This window comes from Chiloscyllium punctatum, chromosome 42, assembly GCF_047496795.1.
Source record: "Chiloscyllium punctatum isolate Juve2018m chromosome 42, sChiPun1.3, whole genome shotgun sequence".
Lineage (NCBI taxonomy): Eukaryota > Metazoa > Chordata > Chondrichthyes > Orectolobiformes > Hemiscylliidae > Chiloscyllium > Chiloscyllium punctatum.
Window position 1 is genome coordinate 16,532,833 of NC_092780.1, and position 23,022 is coordinate 16,555,854.

General features: G+C 39.4%; 1 protein-coding gene across 10 annotated transcripts in view; it reads right to left on the bottom strand.

Annotated features, from left to right (window-relative positions):
• The window catches only part of LOC140465766 (signal transducer and activator of transcription 5B-like), a 133,380-nt gene that overhangs the window by 24,395 nt on the left and 85,963 nt on the right, over nucleotides 1-23,022 (bottom strand). For 9 of the 10 annotated variants that reach the window (XM_072561509.1, XM_072561503.1, XM_072561507.1 and 6 more), the window contains 6 exons: nucleotides 16,599-16,702; nucleotides 14,300-14,437; nucleotides 12,528-12,684; nucleotides 10,409-10,498; nucleotides 6,350-6,521; nucleotides 4,308-4,444 (listed from right to left, as the gene is read on the bottom strand). In XM_072561509.1, the coding sequence (XP_072417610.1) occupies nucleotides 4,308-4,444; nucleotides 6,350-6,521; nucleotides 10,409-10,498; nucleotides 12,528-12,684; nucleotides 14,300-14,427 (684 nt within the window). In that variant the 5' untranslated portion in view covers nucleotides 14,428-14,437; nucleotides 16,599-16,702. Of the gene's footprint in view, nucleotides 1-4,307; nucleotides 4,445-6,349; nucleotides 6,522-10,408; nucleotides 10,499-12,527; nucleotides 12,685-14,299; nucleotides 14,438-16,598; nucleotides 16,703-23,022 lie in introns of those variants that run through there. The other variant, XM_072561512.1, reaches the window with a different exon arrangement.

Genomic DNA, 23,022 nt, shown 5'->3' on the forward strand with positions numbered 1-23,022 from the left:
AATGTATTTGTTCTGAAAACACCTTTAACAAAGAACCATATAACAGATTTGTTCATAAAATTGAAGTCTGTGTACTTCAAGGAACACTGGCAGCATAGTTTTAAAATTGGGCGAAGGAATAGAATGAATGATTTTTTTTCCAGACTTGAGGAAAGTTCACACCAACATTTCCATTCACATTAATAATGTGAAACACAATTTCAAAAGATCTTAGCTAATATGATGCTTAAATAATAAAAGGCACAATATTCGATTTCAAGGGTGTAGGTTTGCTTGCTGAGCTGTAGGTTTGATATCCAGACGTTTCGTTACCTGGCTAGGTAACATCATCAGTGGCCACCTCCAAGTGAAGCGAAGCTGTTGTCTCCTGCTTTCTATTTATATCTTTCTCCTGGATGGGGTTCCTGGGGTTTGTGGTGATGTCATTTCCTGTCCGTTTTCTGAGGGGTTGATAGAGGGCATCTAGATCTATGTGCTTGTTTATGGCGTCGTGGTTGGAGTGCCAGGCCTCTCGGAATTCTCTGGCATGTCTTTGCTTAGCCAGTCCCAGGGTAGATGTGTTGTCCCAGTCGAATTGGTGGCTTTTTTTTTCATCCGTGTGTAGGGCTGAGGGAGAGGGGATCGTGTCTTTTTGTAGCTAGCTGTGTTCATGTATTCTGATGGCTAACTTTCTTCCTGTTTGTCCTACGTAGTGTTTGTGGCAGTCCTTGCATGGAATTTTTATAGATGACATTGGTTTTGTCCATGGGTTGTACTGGGTCTTTTACATTTGTTAGTTTTTGTTTGCGTGTTGGTGGGTTTGTGTGCTACCAGGATTCCGAGGGGTCTCAGTAGTCTGGCTGTCATTTCTGAAACTTCTTTAATATACGGTACAAACAAACCAACAGCACCACCCATGGGATCTCCACTATCAGGATTCATAGCAGAAGCGGTAATGCAAAGATTAGAACAAGCAGCCCTACCAATCAATCATCAAACCAAAAATCTGGGTTCGCTACGTAGATGACACCTTTGTCATCACAAAATGAAACAAGACAGAAGAGACATTTAACATCATCAACAACACCCTCACAGGCACAAAGTTCACCAAGGAGGAAGAAACTGACAACAAACTCGCATTTCTGGACGTCACAGTAGAAAGAAAGGACAAGGGAGAATTACAAACCTGCGTATACAGAAAACCGACACTCAACTACACCAGCAACCATCCCAACACACACAAACGAAGCTGTATCAGAACACTATTCCAACGAGCCGCCACACACTGTAGCACAGACGAACTTCGGAAAACAGAGGAGAACCACCTATATGACGTATTCAAGAAGAACGGATACTCAAAAAACACAGTGCACAGATTCCTCAAGAACAAACCACAACAAGCAGATAAAACACAGCCAGAAACCCTAACCACCTTACCATATATCAAAGAAATTTCAGAAATGACAGCCAGACTACTGAAACCCCTCAGAATCCTGGTAGCATACAAACCCACCAACACTCTCAAACAAAAACTAACAAACTTAAAAGACCCAGTACAACCCATGGACAAAACCAACGTCATCTGTACAAGGACTGCCACAAACAATATGTAGGACAAACAGGAAGAAAGTTAGCCACCAGGATACATGAACACCAGCAAGCCACAAAACCCCCTCTCCCTCATAGCCCTACACACGGATGAAAAAAACACCAATTCAACTGGGACAACACATCTTATCCTGGGACAGGCTAAGCAAAGACATGCCAGAGAATTCCGAGAGGCCTGGCACTCCAACCACGACGCCACAAACAAGCACATAGATCTAGATGCCATCTATCAACCCCTCAGAAAATGAACAGGAAATGACATCACCACAAACCCCAGGAACCCCATCCAGGAGAAAGATATAAATAGAAAGCAGGAGACAACAGCTTCGCTTCACTTTGAGGTCGCCACTGATGATGTTACCTAGCCAGGTAATGAAACGTCTGGATATCAAACCTACAGCACAGCGAGCAAACCTACACCCTAAACCTCAACCTGAGCTACAAACCTTCACAAACCTTGCGATTAGATTTCAAAGAACGGTTTATACAATGCAGATGAGTTTACAGAGATATAAATGGTTCTCAGAGTTGTAGGAGGTAACCGTGATGTGGAGTACTATAAAGGATAGTTAAGGTTGCAGTTGTAGGGTGAATTCTAAGGGCAGGAAGAGGTGACAGTCATATGACAAACAGACTCAAAAGAGAGGTGTGAAGTGATAAATTTTTGGATGAGGAATCAGGAAAAGTCACAAAGTAAAGTGCACAATTTTAGGTGACACAGGAACACAATTCTCCTCGCAGTCTATGCACAGCCATTTTTGAAGATGTCAGGACAAGTTAAAGCTATTTAATAAAGAGCAAATAAGACCTTTTACCGCGAAACACAGGAATCAAGTACTAAAGCAACGAAGTTTCAGAACACTCGCCTCAGTTGAAGTATTGTACTTAAATTTAAGGTACCATACTTTAAGAAACACATTAAAGAAAAGGCCTTGGACGAGGTGCAGAAGAGTTCACTTGAATGGTAACTGAGGGTCTTCAGTTACTTAGAGAGATGTGACAAAGCTTAGTTTATTTTCCTTTAAGCAAAGGAGGTTAAGGAAATTATTGTGGCATTCAAAGTCATGAATGCTTTCCATAATTTAAATGAACTGAAACTGCTCCAGGTGACATTTCTAGCTGGAAAACAGATTTAAAACAACTGGCAAAAGAACCAGGGGTAAAACATGAATTTCTTTTTAAATATATCAAGTTTCTCTAATCTAGAATACATGCTTGAAAGGATGATAAGAGTCAAGCAATTCAAGTCACAATATTCAAAAGAGAATGGGATAAATATTGGACGAGAAAAATATTAAGCGTGTCATGGGAAAACAGCAGAGGAGTGAGATTAATTGGAGTGTTCTATCAAAGGTCAGCACTGCCAGAGTACAGTAAGTGACTTCGTTCTGTGCTCTATCATTTAATGCTCGTGACGAGGGGCAGGGCTCACTTTGGAGAAAATCATGAAGGAGCATGTCGAAATGCTTCCCATTTGCATGCCCTTAATTTGACAAGCATAATTATGCACCAACAATAATTTTTCAACCTATATCAATAAGAAATACAATAGATGTGCAGGTTAGATGCATTGTCCATGCTAAATTTCCCATAGTATCCAGGGATGTGCAAGCTGCTTGGATTAGCAATGAGAAATGCAGGATCACAGTGTGAGTGGCATTGGGTGGGATGCTCTTTGGAGGGTTGGTGTGAACTCGATGGGCCAAATGTCCTGCTTCCACACTGTAGGTAGTCTATGATTCCAGATGTATTTAGCATGTTACATTGTGCAAGAGAATCTTAAAAAAGGAACACGTACTTAATCATGGTGTTTTGTCTCGTTGGACATGAGGAAAAAAATCATGGTTTAGGGACAATGCACTTGGGGAAGTAAATTCATGAAGGGAAGCAAATACAGATTCAAATATGTATCAGATCTTTCTACCATTCAATTTTTATTTTGCATTCAAAAGAACTGAATAATGCATTAGGTTCACATCCAGCCAGAAAGAAACTATCTATTGGTTTTAAGGGTCTAAGGCCAAATAACTTTCAATGGTGTCACATCATGACCATGAGTTCGCAGTATAAAACTGCCCTTAATTTGCCACAAATTAATAATCTCAAGAATACACAAGGTTGTATGGAAAAAGAAAAGTCACAAGTACATCAGTGGTCTGAGGTAAGAACAATCCAGAGATGGATTTAGAATTAGAATCCCTACAGTATGGAAACAGGCCCTTCGGCCCAACAAGTCCACACTGACCCTCCAAGAATAACCCACCCAGACCCATTCCCCTACCTCTACCCCTGACTAATAACCTACGCTATGGACAATTTTAGCATGGCCAATTCACTTAACCTGCACATCTTTGGACTGAGAGGGGAAACCGGAGCACTCTGAGGAAACCCACACAGACACAAAAGAATGTAATCAAACCCGGGTCCCTGGCGCGGTGAGGCAGCAGTGCTAATCATTGAGCCACCGTGCTGCCCTTTACTTCACCTCTAACCCATATTGTGCCTGAGGTGAGTTATTAGTGCACACAAGTGGTGTTTGAAAATAATTCCATTTCCCATCTTCATGGGCTGAAATTTCAAAATGCTTTTAAAAGTTTAGCTCGATGCAAAATCCAATAAACCTGACCACAACACACAGTTGCTTAAAACTAATAACATTCTGAAATGCAATGCAGAATATGGAAAACAAAATGTATTAAAAATCATTGACTTATAAATACCAGTCTGTATTGCTGTAGTGTCTGGGCTTCTCGTTGTAACCAGTTCTCCACTGATGTCCGTTTCTGTTGTAAAGTTTGTTCTCGCAAGAGACGGTTCTGGTCTTGTGGACTAAGCTGCGCAAGCTGGGTAAGCTGAGCTAAAACCAAAATTTTTACATCACTGTCAAAATGGAAATAAGCGGCTGCAAAACATTTTTTTTACAATTTATAATAAATTATATTTATAATTCATAACTTGAATTATATTAAATACCTACAGGTCAAAATGTTTTGCCTCCTTTTATCAGCAGCATCATCCATTTTCCACCTGTTGGCAGATAATGGGGTGATTTGCTGAAAACACAGTATAAGCTGTTGGAGAGCTTTACTGCTAGTGAACATCAAATAATTATGTCTTCCTCCCTTGTGTCAATCTTATGTTACTAACTGGCAGCAGGAAAGGTTCACGGCCAAGTAGGTGTAAACAGAAAATGAATCCCCATGCTGCTACCAGTCAAAACCATAAAGAAATTAAACATCAAATGAACAAATATCATAGCTTTGGTTTGTGATCTGAATGCATATTACTTAACTTGCAAGCATTTTGAAGTATGGATATTCAAATGCTCCATTCCGACAAAATCTTTGAGCAAATTTTCATGCTTCAAAAGCACGGACAGAAAAAAGAAATCAAATTGTCAAACAATAAAGCGCAGAAGAATAATTAGGTTTTCCGATACACAAACATTTAGATGCAGGAAAAAAAGTTGCTAAATCCATAAAGAAAACTATATGGCCGCAGAAAGCAATAGCATGAGGTAATCTTGATGATATAGAAATCACCGGCGGGCTTTAGCTTGAATTTGGCTAATCTACGTGAACAGCAACAAAGATGGTACAGAAGAGATTTATTAAAATGTGTCAAGATGGCAAATGGCTTCACTCGTACAAAGAGACTAAAGGAGTCAAAAAAATTATCAGAACAAACAGTTAGAACAACTGGTTGTTAAATACACATTATCCAGCTATGACTGATCATAAAATTCCTACAGGGTGAAAACAGGTCATTTGGCCCAACAAGTTCACCATGACCCTTCAAACAGTAACCTGCCCACACCATTCCCCTACGCCATTACTCTACATTTACCCCTGACTTTGATTTCGAAGCTACTTGAATGCTGCCTGAACTGCTGTGCTCTTCCAGCACCACTAATCCAGAATCTGGTTTCCAGCATCTGCAGTCATTGTTTTTACCTCTAATGCACTAACCTACACATCCCTGAACATTCTGGGCAATTTAGCATGGCCAATTCACCTAACCTGCACATCTTTGGACTGTGGGAAGCAGGAGCACCTGGAGGAAACCCACGCAGACATGGGAAGAAATGTGCAAACTCCACACAGTCGCCCAAGGCTGAAATCGAACCCAGGTTCCAGGCACTGGGGCAGTAATGCTAACCACTAAGCCACCGTGCCACCCATAGAGTAGAGTTTTTGATCACTTTGCTTGCTTCTCAAAAATGGGTTGCCTGCTCTGTCTTTTTACAAGCCATATTAGAACTTCTTTACGATAGGTGAGCCAGGTACAATAGCTATCCAAAACTAGAGTTCAGCTGGAAAATACATCCTTACAGAATATTTAGATTTGAACTCTTAGGTTAAAAGAGTGTGTTGAATGGAGGTGAGAGATTATCACCTCATTATCAACTTCAGATATGGAATTAGATTCACAAAACCGACTATTCCCCCCACTTTTCTTGCAAACTTGAAGTAACAAATTGCTGAACAAGTGAATCATTTGATATAAAACATACACAAAGCAGTTTTGTTTGTATTAAACACATTAGTGCACAGTGAACGAATGAACATAAGGCAAAAAATACACAACTTTAAAATGCAAGATAGAACACTGAAATAATGACCCTCTTTCTGCAGACATTGCCTAACCAGAGTACTGTACTGCCAGCATTTTCTGTTTCCTTTTCAATTTTGAAAGGAAACCATTAAAATAAGAGTCATTTTGGAAAAAAAAAGAAAATTCTGTTAAATGAAATTCCATTTACCTTGTATACGTAGACTCTCTTGGTACTGAATGATGAAGTATTCTTGGGTATGTTGCAGCTTTCGTAGTTCATTCTCGGTGTCTTGAGTCATTAGTCTTAGTTCCTCAAATGTTTGGTTTATTTGATGATGTTTCTGAGACATGGAATCCAACAAACCTACTGGTGAACTTGGCTGCATTTAAGACAAATCGTTAAAAAATTAGTTCACTGATGCCAGTCCAGTAACTTTATTAAAGTAGTGCTTTTTTATTAATAGTAGTTTTTTTTTCCTTAAGAACAAAGCAAACCTAGAGAGACAATTTAGAAATAATATGTTCTAAGTGCCAGCAAAAACATTAGTACAATTTCTTTTAACTGGATGAGGTTTTTTTTTGCCCCGAAGTGATGAGTTTGTCGAAAGTATTCCAACTTTCTATCCACTGAATGGGACATCTAAGTGGAGAAAACAGTAGCATCAATGTGAACAAAATGCTGTTCAACATGCTGCAGATGCTGGAAATGTGAAATAAAAATAGAAAAGCTTGTAATACGAAGATCATTGAACATCAGTGAAGAAATCAGTGAACATTTCAGGTTAATTACTTTTCTGATGAAAGTTCAACTTATTTTTTGTCTCCACAGATTCTGCTTGATCTGTTGAGTATTTCTAGATTTACCTGTTACTTGTCTTGATTAGATACGGCATCAGTATCAATGGCTGCTAGAGGGGCACATTTATTCAGCAACCTTTATTAACAATCTAAAAAATGAAGATTGTTTCCATCTGACTGTCCAGCTGTAACCTTCCTTCAGATCTTCTGGGACTATTGTGATGTACTACCTCCAAACAACTGTACCAATCAGAAAATATCTTGGATTCAGCTGGATGCATTCAGCATCTATATTTTTAAAGAAGTTGCTACAGTCATACACTGCCTTTTGAAATAGAAACAGTAGTAAAGTGAACATTGGTCCTTTAGAAAAGGAGTCTGAGGAATTAATAATGTAGGGGTATGGGTGGGTTGCGCTTCGGCGGGTCGGTGTGGACTTGTTGGGCTGAAGGGCTTGTTTCCACACTGTAATGTAATCTAATCTAATAATGAAAGATAAAGAGATAGTAGATGCATCGAACCAGTACTTTGCAGCAATCTTCACTCCAGATGATAAAAGCAACATCCAAGAAATAGCTACCAATCCGAAATTAGAAAAGTGGGAGAAATTCAAGAGAATTAGAATTACAATCCACTTGGTAGAAATTATACTTGGAAAATTGTGAAGCCCCATGCTTTCTGATGGTTTTCATCCAAGGGTTTTCAAAGCAGCAGCTAGTAAGATAGCTGATGCATTATTAGCTTGAATTTTCCAAAACCTCCTTAGGTACAAAGAAAATGGAGCAGGTTCGAAGTGCCTATGTCTGTTCTGAAATCATACACTGCTTGCCATATCAAAAAAATCAGTGTTATGGAAAATGCAACTTTGCATTAATTTTGTTGACCAATGTTTCATTTATGAAGTATTTCCAATGTAAAATGTCCATTATGGTTGGCAAATATAACTTCAGCCATACAGAATTGATCTGAAGCTAAATTATCAAAAGAAAATAAAGATAAACTCCTGCCATGTGTCATAAAGCAGATCCCTCTTTTCTAAAAGCTGTTCCTTTTCTCACGGATACTGTGATCTTGGTTTTATTTCAGAGGGGTAATAAAACTCTCCCAAATCAGATTAGACTGGTTTGGTAGATTAAAAGGGTATTGAGAGGCCTTTTTGTTTATATGTGACTGCAACAATAAATAAGACTTCAGGCCAAAGTGGTCATGTTTTGGAAGTGACCTGTATAATGAAAGGAGAGTGGTCAGCTCTCTAGCTGAGCAGTTCAGTCCAGAACTAGTTCAGAGTTCAGCTGGTGGAAACAGGCTCTCTCTCTGCCCTTCTAACTTCAACCTGTAAGCATCTGTTCCATTTGTACTGTTTTTTAAGGGGGTTTGCTTATTGGGACTGTTGTGTATGGAAGTAGGTTTGCTTGCTGAGCAGGAAGGTTCGTTTTCAAATGTTTCGTCAGCATACTAGGTAACATCAGTAAGCCTTCGGATGAAGCACTGATGGTATGACCCACTTTGTGTGTGTTTTGGTTTCTTTTGGTTGGTAACATCATTTCCTGTTCTTTTTCTTTGGGGGTGGTGGTGGTGGTGATGGTAAGTGGAATGCAAGTCAATGTGTTTGTTGATAGAGTTCTGATTGGAATGCCATGCTTCTAGGAATTCTCATGTGTCTCTGTTTGGCTTGTCAAAGGATGTGTTGTCCCAAAGTGGTGTCCTGCCTCATCTGTATGTAAAGATACTATGACAGTGGATCATGACTCTTTGTAGCTAGTTGATGTTCATGTATCCCAGTGGCTAGTTTTCTGCCTGTTTGTCCAATGTAGTGTTTGTTACAGTTCTTGCACGGTATTTTGTAAATAACATTTGTTTTGCTTGTTGTCTGTATAGGGTCTATCAAGTTCATTAGCTGCTGTTTTAGTATATTGGTGGGTTTGTGGGCTACCATGATGCCAAGAGGTCTGAGTATTCTGGCAGTCATTTCCTGATGGATCCCATTTACCACCTCCTGAGCAAAAGAACAGGAATTGACATCACCATAGGAACTGGCATCACCAACTGAAGGAAACCTAAACAAATAAATAGGAGGCCATACCACCAGTGCTTCATCCAGAGGCTCACTGATGTTACTTAGTATGGTGACGAAACGTCTGAAAATGAACCTTCCAACTCAGCAAGCAAACCTACATCCAGAACCTCAACCTGAGCTAAAAATCCTCTCAAAACTTGCTAACTGTTGTGTATATTCATAACAGCATAATTAAATCTAGTTTGGATAGACTGAGTTCTGTAGGGATTCTTTATTCTGTTCTGTGTTTCATTGTGTAATTTTGTGAATGAAGTTTTGTCTATTTTAAAACCTAGTAGTCAACCTCGCTAACTTACTCCGGGTAATTTTCACTGTACACTTACTGAAACAAATTGCAAAATTATGGTCTGGGCTGTCTGCTTAACAATGCTGAGTGGTCTGGCCTAATCCATAACACATGATATGTAGCACTTTATTTACTTCAACACACCTCTTTGTATACATGCAAGAATTATGGACAACCAACATTCACAAAAAAGTGTTCAATTGCCATGAGTTTTGCAAAAATCAAAACAACTGATATTTGAACAAACTAATGCTCTAACCATTTTCATCCGAAGTTAATATACATTTCAGGACATTTCATCACAAGGGTACTTTGGTCATGAAGCGCAATTCATTCAAATCAAAAAGAAAACAATCACACAGAACAGTGGAGACAGGATGGTGGTTTGGGCAAGTATTACACATGAATAAAATGTTTTGCTTCAAACATTAAAAAGACAATTCTAAACCTCAAAACACTATGCGGCTGAAGTAATTTGGAACAATAACAAATCAGATACAAGCTTTGCTTTGATAGCTGAACTTTATCATTGATCTATTAGATGTTTCATCTCACTACTTCTTCTCACCTTGTTTGAAACAGTATATCCAATTGCTAAAGCTTCCTGTTTGAATATGTGTAAAGGCCAAATTCACACTGCTTCTAACCTCAGTGAGTCTCAAACTTCTTTCAATATTCTGGGCAAGATAATGTTCATTATGTGCATGAAGTGCATCCTAAGATTTCAACAATTTTTCACCTTTCTTTATTCTAACAACATTATTGCAGTCACCCTCCTCAAAACTGCTATTTGTTCATTCTTAATTCCAAATACAATATCCTACTCTTCATTCCTTCAAATCAAATCTGTCCTAAATTCTCATTCATTTAAAAGGGCCTAGGCACTCAACATTTTCAGTCATATAATTTTCTTGCTTTAAAGCCAATCTTGGGATCACTACTCTCCCAAGATTTATCTTCCCAAGTACTTGCCTGAATCTTCACGAGCTTGCACCCTGGTTTCTCAAATTTAAAAATGTTTCTCTCCTGCTTCTTCCACATGTCACTAAACAGGGATTGAAATAGCATGGAACAGAATAAATCTTTTTTTTAAATCTGTTACTTACATTTGTAGCTTCTCTAATCAGCCTCTGCTCATGGTACAGAATGTGTTTGATTGATCTAACCAGTTCCAGTGGGCAACGGTCATAAGTATTCTGGAAATAAGAATTACAACTGTCAAACTATGCAACGAGTTGAACTTCTTTCCCAGGGTTGAAAGCTATGCAGATTAATGTTCATTAATTTTTTCACGTTACCTCCTGAAAAGAAAGTTTAATTGCTACACGATTTCACACCTCATCCAATAGCCATTATTTAACTTGAGCTGAATTGTGGCAGATCATTGAACTGTGGGAGGCAATACATTCTGTTCCTAACAAACTAACAATCAAAATGGGCTTGTTTTCGTCAAGAAGTCAATCAAGAGAAGAAAGTGTGGCTGATTATTCTCCTTCTATTCCAAGTCTGCAAAAGCAATCTAAGTGGTAGTCAACTGAGACCAAGCAATCCAGCACAGATCACAAATCAAAAATGAATCTTCTGGTTTACATGACTTGAATGGAGTACTCAGCAGTAATGCTGATTTTTTCCAACCCCCACATTGAACTGATGGATCTCTCCTGGGATATTTTTGACATTGAAGCAAAGAGTTGATTAAGTGAAGGATATGTATTAGTAGAAGGCATAGGTGGCAGGCAAGGCGGTGTGCCTTGGCTACGGTTAGAGAAAGGGCTGGGCTTTTGGGTAAAATTGGAGATGCAAGATGTACCATATATTTTGAATATGTGGCACTTCAAAATAGAAAAGACAAATTGCATACTTTGAAGGAGGAGGCAAATTAGTCTTCTGTAGCCCTCAAAATTATGATCAAACTATCAAAGCGGAACCACCTGAATTTAGTGACCATTACGGGTAGCATGGTGGCTCAGTGGTTAACACTGCTGCCTCACAGCTCCAGGGACCTGGGTTTGATTCCAGCCTGGGGAAACTGTCAAGTGTTAGGTTTGCACATTCTTCCCATGTCTGCATGAGTTTCCTCCAGGTGCTCTGGTTTCCTCCCACAGCCCAAAGATATGCTGGTTAGGTGAATTAGCCATGCTAAATTGTCCATAGTGTTCAAAGATGTGTAGGTTAGGTGCGTTAGTCAGGGATAATAGGGTGGCAGAATGGGTCTGGGTGGGTTACTCTTTGGAGGGTTGGTGTGGACTTGTTGGGCCAAAATGACCTGCTTCCACACTGTAGGGATTCTATGATTACTAACAGTTGTAACTCTGTTACTTCTTTATGTATTTCAATGCTATTTTTCTTGTAATATCTTGGAAAATGCTCTGGCTTGGTCCCTTTCTTATACCTGTCCCTTTGGGTCTTCCAGCCCCTTTACGGTGCAGAGATTGAGTCCCAAGAGCAAGTAGGAAGCTGTGAGAGATGGAATCCAAGCGTAGGAGAAAACTAAAGCCAGCCAAACAGTTCTGACTAAGACCGAGCAGGAGAGCTGAGAAACAAGCCTGGTACGGCTTCATTTCTATTCTGGGGCCAGGAGGAAATCCAACATCAGCCAAATTAATACAAGTTCTGCTCAACTGCCCAGAGTGAGCATATATCTAACGGATAAACTATTCTGAGATTTGACATGTTGTGTCAAACTGATTGTTGCAGATAGCAAGGAAAAGTATTAGGGAAGCCAAATTCACAAGTCCATAATTATTTAACATGTAACACTTTTTACTTTTAGGTATGTGGTTAAATTGGACGCTGAACCCCATCTTGAGACAGTTCTTTTCCTCACAGATTTTGTTGTGGAAATATTAAGAGGAAAGGTTATAATGTAAAATAATTATAGAGTGACCATAAGAAAAGCAGTAAATAACCAATCGTAAAAAGAAAAAAAGTCTAACATTGGAAAACAGGTACATACTTGATAAATGTCACATAGATTAAAGTCACAAAGGCAAAATTGTCTAATATACTTTTATTAATGAATGGAATACAAATTGCTGATAGTTTAGTATAGTTTAGTTTACTTTAGTATAGTTTTAGTATAGTATAGTTTACCATAAAACTGAAAATGTTTTTGTCGTACACCTGCATGTGATTTAAAGTGTAAAATACAGTTTTCAATTCATTAGCATCTGGACTCCCAAACTTAGACCATGGCTTTCTAAAACACAGAATATTTAAACCTACCTTTAACTGAGTGGCATAATTCCCTAATTTCAGCTTTAATACAAAAATATCTTCACCCATTAGATGATCAGCTTTCTTCTGTAACTCCTGTATCAAGGTTTCAAGCAATCGTTGCGCTCGAAATTCCTCTTGCGGATTCTCAACATCAATTGAATCCCTAAAAAGAGAAGCCAGCACAGAAAAGCAATTCCAAATATGGGTATTTATCATTAAGATTGTGCAAGAAACTTGTATTTGTTTGGTTCAGCTTAGTGAATACTACAGGCAGAAACAATTCTTTAAATGTGGGGTCCCAGTAATATTAGCCAAGGCTTTTTTAAAAAGTTCGTTCATGGTATGCGAACATTGCTGGTAAGACCATCCATAATTGTCCTTTGCCCAAGTGGTTTGCCAGGCCATTTCAGAAGGCAATTAAGAGTCAACCACATTATTGTGGGTCAGAGTCATATGTAGGCCAGACCAGGTAAGAACAGAAGGTTTCCTTCCCTAAACAACATTAGTAAACCAGCCAACTGTGGTCATCATTAGGCCAGCTTTTACTAATTCCAGACTTTTAAAAAACTTGAATTCAAATTTCATCATTTGCTATAGTGACCTCAGCAACTCATGTAAAAATACCAAAGCTATCTGATCATTAGGGCTTGTGTTTGCACTATTGATAGCTACACGCTAACAAATCACCTGCTTGAATGTCTGTCTCAGAGTTGGTGAATTATGCCGAAATTTAGATCTTTAGCTCCACCTGTCCACTAGATCATGACTGATTTGCACTTAATCTCCAAATCATCTATATTTTTTCTTGATGAACTTTAACAACAAAAATTTCTTGATTAGATTCCCTACAGTGTGGAAACAGGCCCTTTGGCCCAATTAGTCCACACTGACCCTCCGAAGAGTGACCCACCCAGACCTGACTCCCGACTAATGCACCTATCTCTATGGGCAATTTAGCATGACCAATTCACCTAACCTGCACATCTTTGGACTTTGGGAAGAAACCGGAGCACCCAGAGGAAACCCATGCAGACACGGTAAGAATGCGTAAACTCCACACAGACAGCCGCCCAAGGCTGGAATCGAACCCGGGTCCCTGGCACTGTGAGGCAGCAGTGCTAACCACTGAGCCACCAACTCAAACCACAGCCTCTTGGAGGAGATAGCTCCCAAAGTGACTTCCTGGTTTCTGCAACTGATATAACTCTAATTTTATATCTATGTAAATGTATAATTGCTTCTGCACAAGACTACACTGAAATTATATGCCCAATTTAGTTAAACTATTAAAAGCACCAAAAAGAGATGCAAAAGATAATACGCAACCTTAAAGTGATGAATTTAGAGGACTTTGGAGATAGGCCTGGAGAATAGGACTAGCTAGATGGCTCTTTTGGGAGCCAGTAGAGACACGAATGGCCAAATGGCCATTGTTCTGCAAAATTCAATGAACTGAAGATCAGTTGCACGCACAATAGCATTACAGAAATATGTACATCGAAAGGCATTATAGTCATTTTGTTTGGACTGAACATTTTCATGCATGAGAGTCCTTACATCAAGAAACTGACCATATATTTATTCAAATATTGTACTAGTTTCATCTTAAGCAAGGAATGGAGAAGTACTGGGCCTCATAAAAGTGCTTCCAGCTGTGGTTAAATTTGAATGGTTAAGGGCATTAGGTGACAACACAGTCACATGCTTTTATTCTAATGAGACATCAACAGCCATTAGGAATATGTTACTTGAACACAGGGTATCTAAGTTTTACATACCATGCCTGGCTTTCAATCCACTGTGACAAATAATGCCTAACTTCAATCGGGAAATGCTGACCATACAAGGACTGCATCTGACGCAGAGCTTCGCCCTGAAGCTGCTGGGCCTGAATCCATACTGACATGGTCTGAGATCTAAAAGACAAATCAAATAAGCCAATCATCAACAAAATAATGTGAAAAGATTTGAAGACCTATTTGCAAAATTCACTCAACAGGAAAAAATCACTGCAGTAGCCTTTCAGTAAATACTGATTTAGACCATTTCCTCCCGGAGAGTACGAAAGTAAATTGTTCAAACAGGAACAGGGAAGTCAAACTGTAGCTCCATACTTTCATTCAACCTCTTGACCTGCAACAGATAGCTATCTAACTATGACAAAGAACGTACATCAACTCCTAAAACCAACTAAGATAAATTTTAATTCCTGGATAAAATAAAGCTCTTTTCAACCAATACATATACAGAAAAACCTCAGTTATCTGGACATCAATTGTCCAAATTTTGGATTATCCAAACAAGACCACAAAACTTTTAATTAAATTTAAATAAAAGCACAATGAGAGCAGGCAGCCTGGGCTGACAGCGAGACCAGGAACAGGGTTGCTACAGGAACCATACTCCTGCTATTGCAAACACCACAGGAACCCTATCCCTGCTACTGCCAGCACCATGGGAACCCTGATCAGTTATCCGAACAAAATACTCTCCGCCCGTCTTGTGCAGATAATCGAGGTTGTTCTGTATACCAAGCACAAATTTCATAAGCTTAAAAGTTTGACTAAGTAATCAATTTGACCAAAGGTCAGAAATTTAATTCACTTGTATACAACTTATGAAATTACAAAAGGCTTTAACCACCTGTGTCCTTATTGTATTTTGACTGACCAATCTGGAAGAATACAAATTCCTCAACTGCATAATCCAAACACAATTACCAACTAGAAGGAGGAACCGTTACAAGATCTATTAGTAAAAGACATATGCCTAGTACGAGCTAATACTAGTTCACTGCACAATATTTAAAATACACAGTGACCATCACTGAGCTGAGGCAATTATTACTAGAAACAGTATTATTGCTTCAGGAATAAATTAGCATATTTCCAAGGAAAGTATTAAACATTCTTACAGTAATATTGTTTATACTTTTGCCTCACTATGTTCTGTCTTGAGACACTGCTGCCTCTCCTGTCATATTTTGACATGCAGAGGGCATTTAATCAGATGGGAGAATGATAAGTGAGCCTTCCTGCCTCTACCCTGATTAACTCAGTTTCAGAAAAGCCCAGTCAACCTTTTCCAAAAGGAGGAAACACAGTAACGACTGAACCACAGTTGACATTATGCAATGAGAATATGAGAAATACCATTCAAATAAGGAAAATTGCGAAATTTAGCAGCACCACCCAGCCTAATGACATTTACCACTGAAAAGGACAACTGTACAGGTACATCATCTCCAGAATCCCCTCCAATTATGTGCTTTTGCATTGGCACACATCACCATTCCGTAATTGTCAATGCATCACAATCCAGGAAACCCCTCAAGAACGTGGCATCACCATAACCCCTTTACAATATGGATAACCAGCTAAAAAGGAAAACCATCACTCTACCTTAGCATCAAGGAAGAGGAAATAAACAATGCCATCCATATCATAGCAGATAATCAAAAGGTTTCCTGAGTATGCAATCATACACAAGATGTACTCGAATTCAAGCTTTCATTTTACATACCTGTTGCCATTCTCTATTTAAATTTAGGGGATGAATAAGAGAATTACAGGGAAGTACAGAAATCAATAGAATTGATAGTTAGATTTCCATCCTATCAGGTGATCAAACAAACACTGAAAAGTTATATCTGTTGTTGCATGTATGTATTTTATAATTGATGCAGGGTGAGTACCATTCTTCTCAGTCGTTTACACTACCGATTGTACTGTGCCTTTAGCAGTAATGAGTAAAAGCCGTATTCTAAGGCTTTTATTGGCATAATGCAAATATAACTCTGATTTAAATATTGGTAGAAAGCTGGAAGCAGATCTTCTAAAGATCATAACATCTTTAGGCACAAGGACATCAAAACATATTTTGTAATTATTTGCCTTTTACTGTCAAAGTATTTAATTTAAATTACATTTTCTCTCTGTGGAATTGAATATTTTAACTGAACATTAAAGAGTAATATTTCCCCAATTTATTTCAGAACCAGTTTTAGTCTTCATTAGAGTTTGTATTAAAATGCATGACATTTGATCTTCGTTCACAGACTGGAACTGAAACACTTACCGAGGTCCTAATTTTATCTCACCACGCAGCGAACTCTTCTTTTACCACCAAATACTGCTACATTGGACCACAACGTCAGTGATGCTCCCTGATTGAATAGTGTTCTATATATACAGAAAAGAAAAAGCTTCTATCAGGACATTCAAAACATTGCACAATTAATTGAGGTTTTAGATAGTGGTCACTTTGAAATCAAGAAACATGGTTTCTTGTGCACTCCCAACTTCCCACAAATATTGGAGTTGTTGGAATTAATGGTCGCTGCTAATTTTTATTGCACACAGCCTATTCATTGAAGTGCTCCTTGAACATATTTTGCATTGCTGCACAAATTACAAGGGCCAACTTGTGTTCAACCAGTGCAGAAACTCTAGTTCTCTTCTGCATAATGAAATACTTTTAGCTAATCTATCCTTGTCTTCATCTCTCTCTCTTTGGTTTCCTTTCTGCCACCACCCAACCCCCATGGATATTTGCACACTGGGTCTGTTCCTCCGACTCAGCCTTGGATTCCGGTGGCATGTACTAGACCATAGACCATCTCTTGTGCCCAGTGTGCCTCGGAAGAAATTCATTTTCTTCTTCAGACGGTAAAGGCTTCAAGGCTGCGATATGCAGTGTCCATCTCAGACTCCGGTGTCTTCTATGCTAAATGGAGGGGGAGAACCTGCAAGTTCCAACAGCCTTTCTAACTGTTTTAAAGGGCTGGGTATGTTTTGCTCCCCCGGCCCATTTGAGAGTTTGCAGCTTCAAAAATGTGCTCCATGCGCTTGTTCAGGACCTACTTGCCTACCCAAACTTTGCACAGAATGGGGCCTGATTTCATGTCAACCATGCCTCTTACCCAGTAGAGCCATTTCCATGGTTTCAGCAACAAACTTCCCCTGAACTAAACTCTCTCTCTCGCTTAGAGTAGTCATATGTCCAGTATTAGTGCACCTTACGCCATTTGGACTGCCATTTCCTCCAGACCACTGGACAACAGATGGTATAGAACTGTCCTTCTACATTGAATACCAATCGACTTTAGGAAATACTCAAATTCACTGCTGATAAATAATGGCTTGTTGTCTTGTGACCAACAATTCCAGGAGCCCATGTATTGCAAAAGATGCTCACAGCTTTTCTATCATTCCAATGTTTGACGAATGAACTCCATGCATATCTGACCACTCTGAATGTGCACCCACAATGACCATGAGAAGGGTCAAAATAGTCAACATGTAGCTGAGTCCAGAGTTTGCCTGGCCAATCCCATGAATATGGGGGAGCTGCTGGTGGTAATTTCTGCCCTTGTTGGCATGCTGGGCACTGCCCCATCAACACAACTGTGTTTGTATCCAGTCCTGACCGTCAGATGTAACCTCTCACCAACATCTTCAGTTTGGGTAGCCCTGAATGACATTGGAGGAGTTCAGCCAGTTTCTGGCGGCGACCCTTCCTCAGGAGAATTACTCCTACTCCCCATAATAAAATTCCATCCTCCGTGATCTTGTTTCACTGGGTCCAGAAAGGTTTCAATTCTGGTTGTGACAGCCCTTTTTTTTTCTGCCATCATCACCAACTGTTTTAGCTTTGGCAGGACTGGATCTTTTTATGTTCACAGTCTGATATTGTCAGCGGTTACCAGAAGGCTGTCCAGAAAGCTTAAAACCAAAATGGACTCTTCCAATGGCAGCACCAATGGTGCAGTGCCAGCAGGTGGTGGATCAAAGCATTCCCATTTGCTACTTAGCCTCTCGGATGGTGTTCAAACTTGTAATTGTATGCACTTAGTATTAGAGCCCACCATTGAATTTGACTAGAAACAATGAATAGCATGGCCTTGTCCTCCAAGTGACCTAGCAGGGGTTTGTGATCTGTTACTAATACAAATTTATACCCATAATTGTATTAAGAACAAAACAGCACAGGAACAGCCCCTTCAGCCCTCCAAGCCTGCACTGACAGATTTTGCCTTTCTATACGAAAATTGTCTTCACTTACAGGATCTGCATCCCTCTATTCCCTTCCTAATCATGTAGTTATCCAAGTGCTTCTTGAATGCTGCTATTGTGTCTGCTTCCAATGCCACCTCAGGCAGTCCATTCCAGGCACACATCACCCTTTGTGTGAAATGTTTGCCTCACACATCTTTTTTAAATTCCCTCCTGCTGCTTGAACCTGTGTCCCCTAATAAATTATCCTTCCACCCTGGGAAAAAGCCTCAGACTTGCCACTCTATCCACGCCATTCACAATCTTACAAACTTCCTTCAGGTCACCGTTCAACTTCCTGCATTTCAGTGAAAACAAACCCAGTCCACCCAACCTCTCTTCGTAGATAAAATCCCCATACCAGGCAACTTCAAGATAAACCTTTTCTCCAGAGCATCCACATCCTTCTCGTAGTGTGATGACCAGAACTGTATGCAATATTCAAAGTGTGGCCTAACTAAAGTTCTATAAAGCTGCAGCATAACTTGTCTAACCTTCTACTCTATGCCCCTTCCAATGAAGGGAAGCATGCCATAAGGCTTTTTTTAAAAACTACCCTATCTACCTGCGTTGCTGCCTTTAGTGATATGTGGACCTGCACAGCCAGATCCCTCTGCATATCAAAACTCCGAAGGGTTCCGCCATTCACTGTATAATTACCACCTGTACTTGACCTTCCAAAATGCATCAGTTCACATTTATTCTGATTAAACTCCATCTGTCATTTTTGTGCCCATGCCTTCAAGTGATCTATGTTCTGCTGCATCCTCTGATGATCCTCCTCACTACTCAACTTCACCAATCATTGTATTATCCACAAACGTACTAATTGGACCAGCTACATTTTCCTCCAAATTATTTATGCAGACCACGAACAAGAGGCCCCAGCATTGATCCCTGTAGAACACCACTTGTCGCAAGCCTCCATTCCAAAAAAACATCCTTCCACTGCTATCCTCTGTCTCCTAGGGCTAAGTCAGTTCTGTATCCATCTTGCCAGCTCATTCTGATACTATGAGACTTCACCTTTTGTACCAGTCTGCCATGAGCGACCTTGTCAAAGGCTTCAGTAAAGCCCATGTAGACATCAACTGTTTTTACCTGAATCACCTTCGATCAAATTATGCGGCATTACTTCCCCATGCTATCTACTGTCAATTAGTCCATTTACTTCTAATGGTGTATTGAGCTTGTTGCTGAAAATCTTTTCCAATAATTTCCCTACCATCAATGTTAGGCTCGAAGGCCTGTAATTTCCTGGATTATCCGTGCTACCACTCTTAAAAAGTGGGACAAAATTGGCTATTCTCCAGTCCTCTGGAGGCCAAAGATGATACAAAGATACTCCAGCAAATTATTCTCTTGCCTCCTTCAATATTCTGGGATATTTATCTACTGCAATACTTTTTTAAAGATGCACAATACCACTCCTTTTTTAATAGCAACTTGTCTTAGAAATTCAACACTCCCTCCCTTGAGATCATCCTGTACCAACTCCTCTTTGGTGAATTCCAACACAAAGTATTCATTTAGGACTTCATCTACCTCTAGTGGCTCCACACAGACTCCATTCCTTACCCTTGAGTGGGCCAACCCTTCCCCAGCTTCCCTTTTGATTTTTATATATGTTTAAAGGGCTTGGGATTCTCCTTAATCGTGTTTGCTAATGATTTTTCATGACCCCTTTTAGCCCTTCTAATTCCTTGTTTAAGTCCTTTCTTACTTTCTTTGTATGCGTCAGCAGTTTCCATTCTCCTAGAACTTACGTATTGGTGGAACTTTCTCATAGGAAAGGTGACCATCAAACCTTCCTTCTCTACTTGGTCACATTAGTGCTCTACATCAGAGAAAGTCCAGGAAGAAACACTACCCTGATACCATACAGAGAGGACTTGCATATCAACACCAGACCTCACTTGGGATCATGGTGTGCCAACATCTTAAACGACATAGTTGTATCTTCAAAAGGCTATGTCTTGACTAAAAGGCCATTTCCAAGGCTCACCCTTTTTCAATAGCAGATGTAAGGGTGCGAGGACGGAGGCCACGTTACATATGATTATCTCTTAATAATTCACACCCAAGGGAAGATCCAAGTTCCAGTACAGGTGTGGGAACCAGTTGAATTATCATCCTCACTTTCCTCCAACGGGTATAACCTAGTCTTGTTGACTCTGCAGCCCAAGTAAGTCACTTCGGGTGCCTGGAGCACACATTTTCCCCTTCTAGGGTTACTCCAACCTGGGAGAAACATTTAAGCACTATGTCCAAGTTCTCCAAATGTTCTTTGCTGGTCTTCCTGGTTATTAGCATGTCATCCAGTTCAAAAACAACCTGCCATCTTGTAAAATGTTCTCCATCATCTGCTGAAAAATAGCACAGGCTGATGATAGCACAAATGGCAGTCTCACATAACAGTGCAAACCCATATGATATTAATTGTAGCACACTTGGGAATCCTCATCTAACTACAATTGCAGGTATGTATGGCTCATGTCCAGCTTCATGAAGGACAATGCCCTCACCCTGGCCAGATTTGTGTGTAAGTCCTCTCCACAAAGGATTAGGTATTTATCCAGCAAGAAACAAGTTCACCATTTGTTTAAAATCCCCACAAAAAAAACTCCACTGACCCGTTGGGCTTCACTCTCAGCTACAAGGTACCTACAATCATTTTACCGTTTTGGGCCGATAAAGTATTTGACTCAATATGACAATAAATTTCAAAATACATTTAACATGTCACAAATTCTTTTTTTTTGTATCTAATGAGATAAATTTCCAAATATGTTTAGAATCATGATTACATTTCACTACATATTGACTCTTAGACCAAATAAACGGTCAATAAAATTTCACATACAGTTTCAAAACAACAGCATTTGCAAACAACTGAAGATTCTCATCATTTTACACTATATACTAAAAGCAAAACATTTCGATCAATGTCAAATACTGTGTTTAGATTTGGCAAATATATGCAAGCCAATCCACTGATTTTACTACTTTCACTAAGTTTTCTTCCTGTCAGTATATGGTACTTAGTAGGATCAAAAGGATTATAACAATTTGGGAAAACAAAGTCTAAGAAGCAAAATTTGTTATTTGAACTGAGTACTAAATTAATATTTTAAATAACTAACTTGAATTTTAGAGGCGAAGGGCACAACATCAAGATTAATAATACTTACAGCTTGTTCAAAATCACAAGTCAGAACTGCTTGAGATAAATATGGGAATTTATGCATGAGACAGGCTTAAACTACTGAAATCTTCAAAATAATGCATCACAGAATGACCAAAGGCAGTTTCTTTACAAGATGTCATCCAGCCTACACAAACCAGATGAAAAAGAATTCATACTGCCAACTTCCTCCACATAATGTAATTTTGACTCCGTCTGACGCACAGAAAGTAACTCTTTCAGTTACACAGCATTTCAGCACAGCTATCAACAAAAAAGCTTACAACAGAAACATCTTAAGTATTGCATCTCTACTGGTGACAGACTTTAAAGTACAATATTAACTATATCCTTTTGACATAGTATTATTGTGCTTATGGATTATAAGATAAATATATACATACACACATATACAAGATTACACTCATATTTAGAGCCCTGCCTTTGAAGGCAAGGGTGGAAGCAGCCAGGTAGTTAATCTAGATGTACTATGGAAATAGAGTAGAAAAAAGTTGCAGAAAATGAGTTTGAAGCTAATACTTTCATTTGAAAGTATCAGTAAAAGTGAGGCAAATTCATGTGCTTGGATTTTCATCGCGTAACACTGGATACAGCGAAAGGATTCTCGGCTATGGGAAACCAAAATTTGAAATTAGCATATGAAAAATTGAAGGATAAGCTATATCCTTCATTGGCCTTGACTTGTCTCAGACAATACATGCAAACAAACACTGCTGCACTTTTGTCAGTTATGCATTCCAAAATACTAAAAAGGGAGAAATAGAGATTATTAAAGTCAGGACTTGGACAGGATTTCAATTTCTGGTCATTTTTATCATGTAGTTCAATATACTCTCCACGTTATCTCGCGTAAGAACACCTCTTTGAAGTTGTAAGTTTGGTCACAGAACTGGTAGGTTTGTTTCCATTTCATCGCAATGCTTGGTAACATTATTAACTGAGCCTCCATTGAAGCGCTGGTATTCTGTTCCACTTTCTATGTGTGTGTCTTGGTCTGTTACAATGGGTGATATCATTTCCAGTGGAGTTTGCACATTCTCCCCATGTCTGCGTGGGTTTCCTCCCACAGTCCAAAGACGTGCAGGTTAGGTGAATTGGCCATACTAAATTGCCCGTAGTCATAGGTGCATTAGTTAGGAGAATGGGTCTGGGTGGGTTGCTCTTCGGAGGGTCGGTGTGGACTTGTTGGGCCGAAGGGCCTGTTTCCACATTGTAGGTAATCTAATCTAATCTATTGCTGATT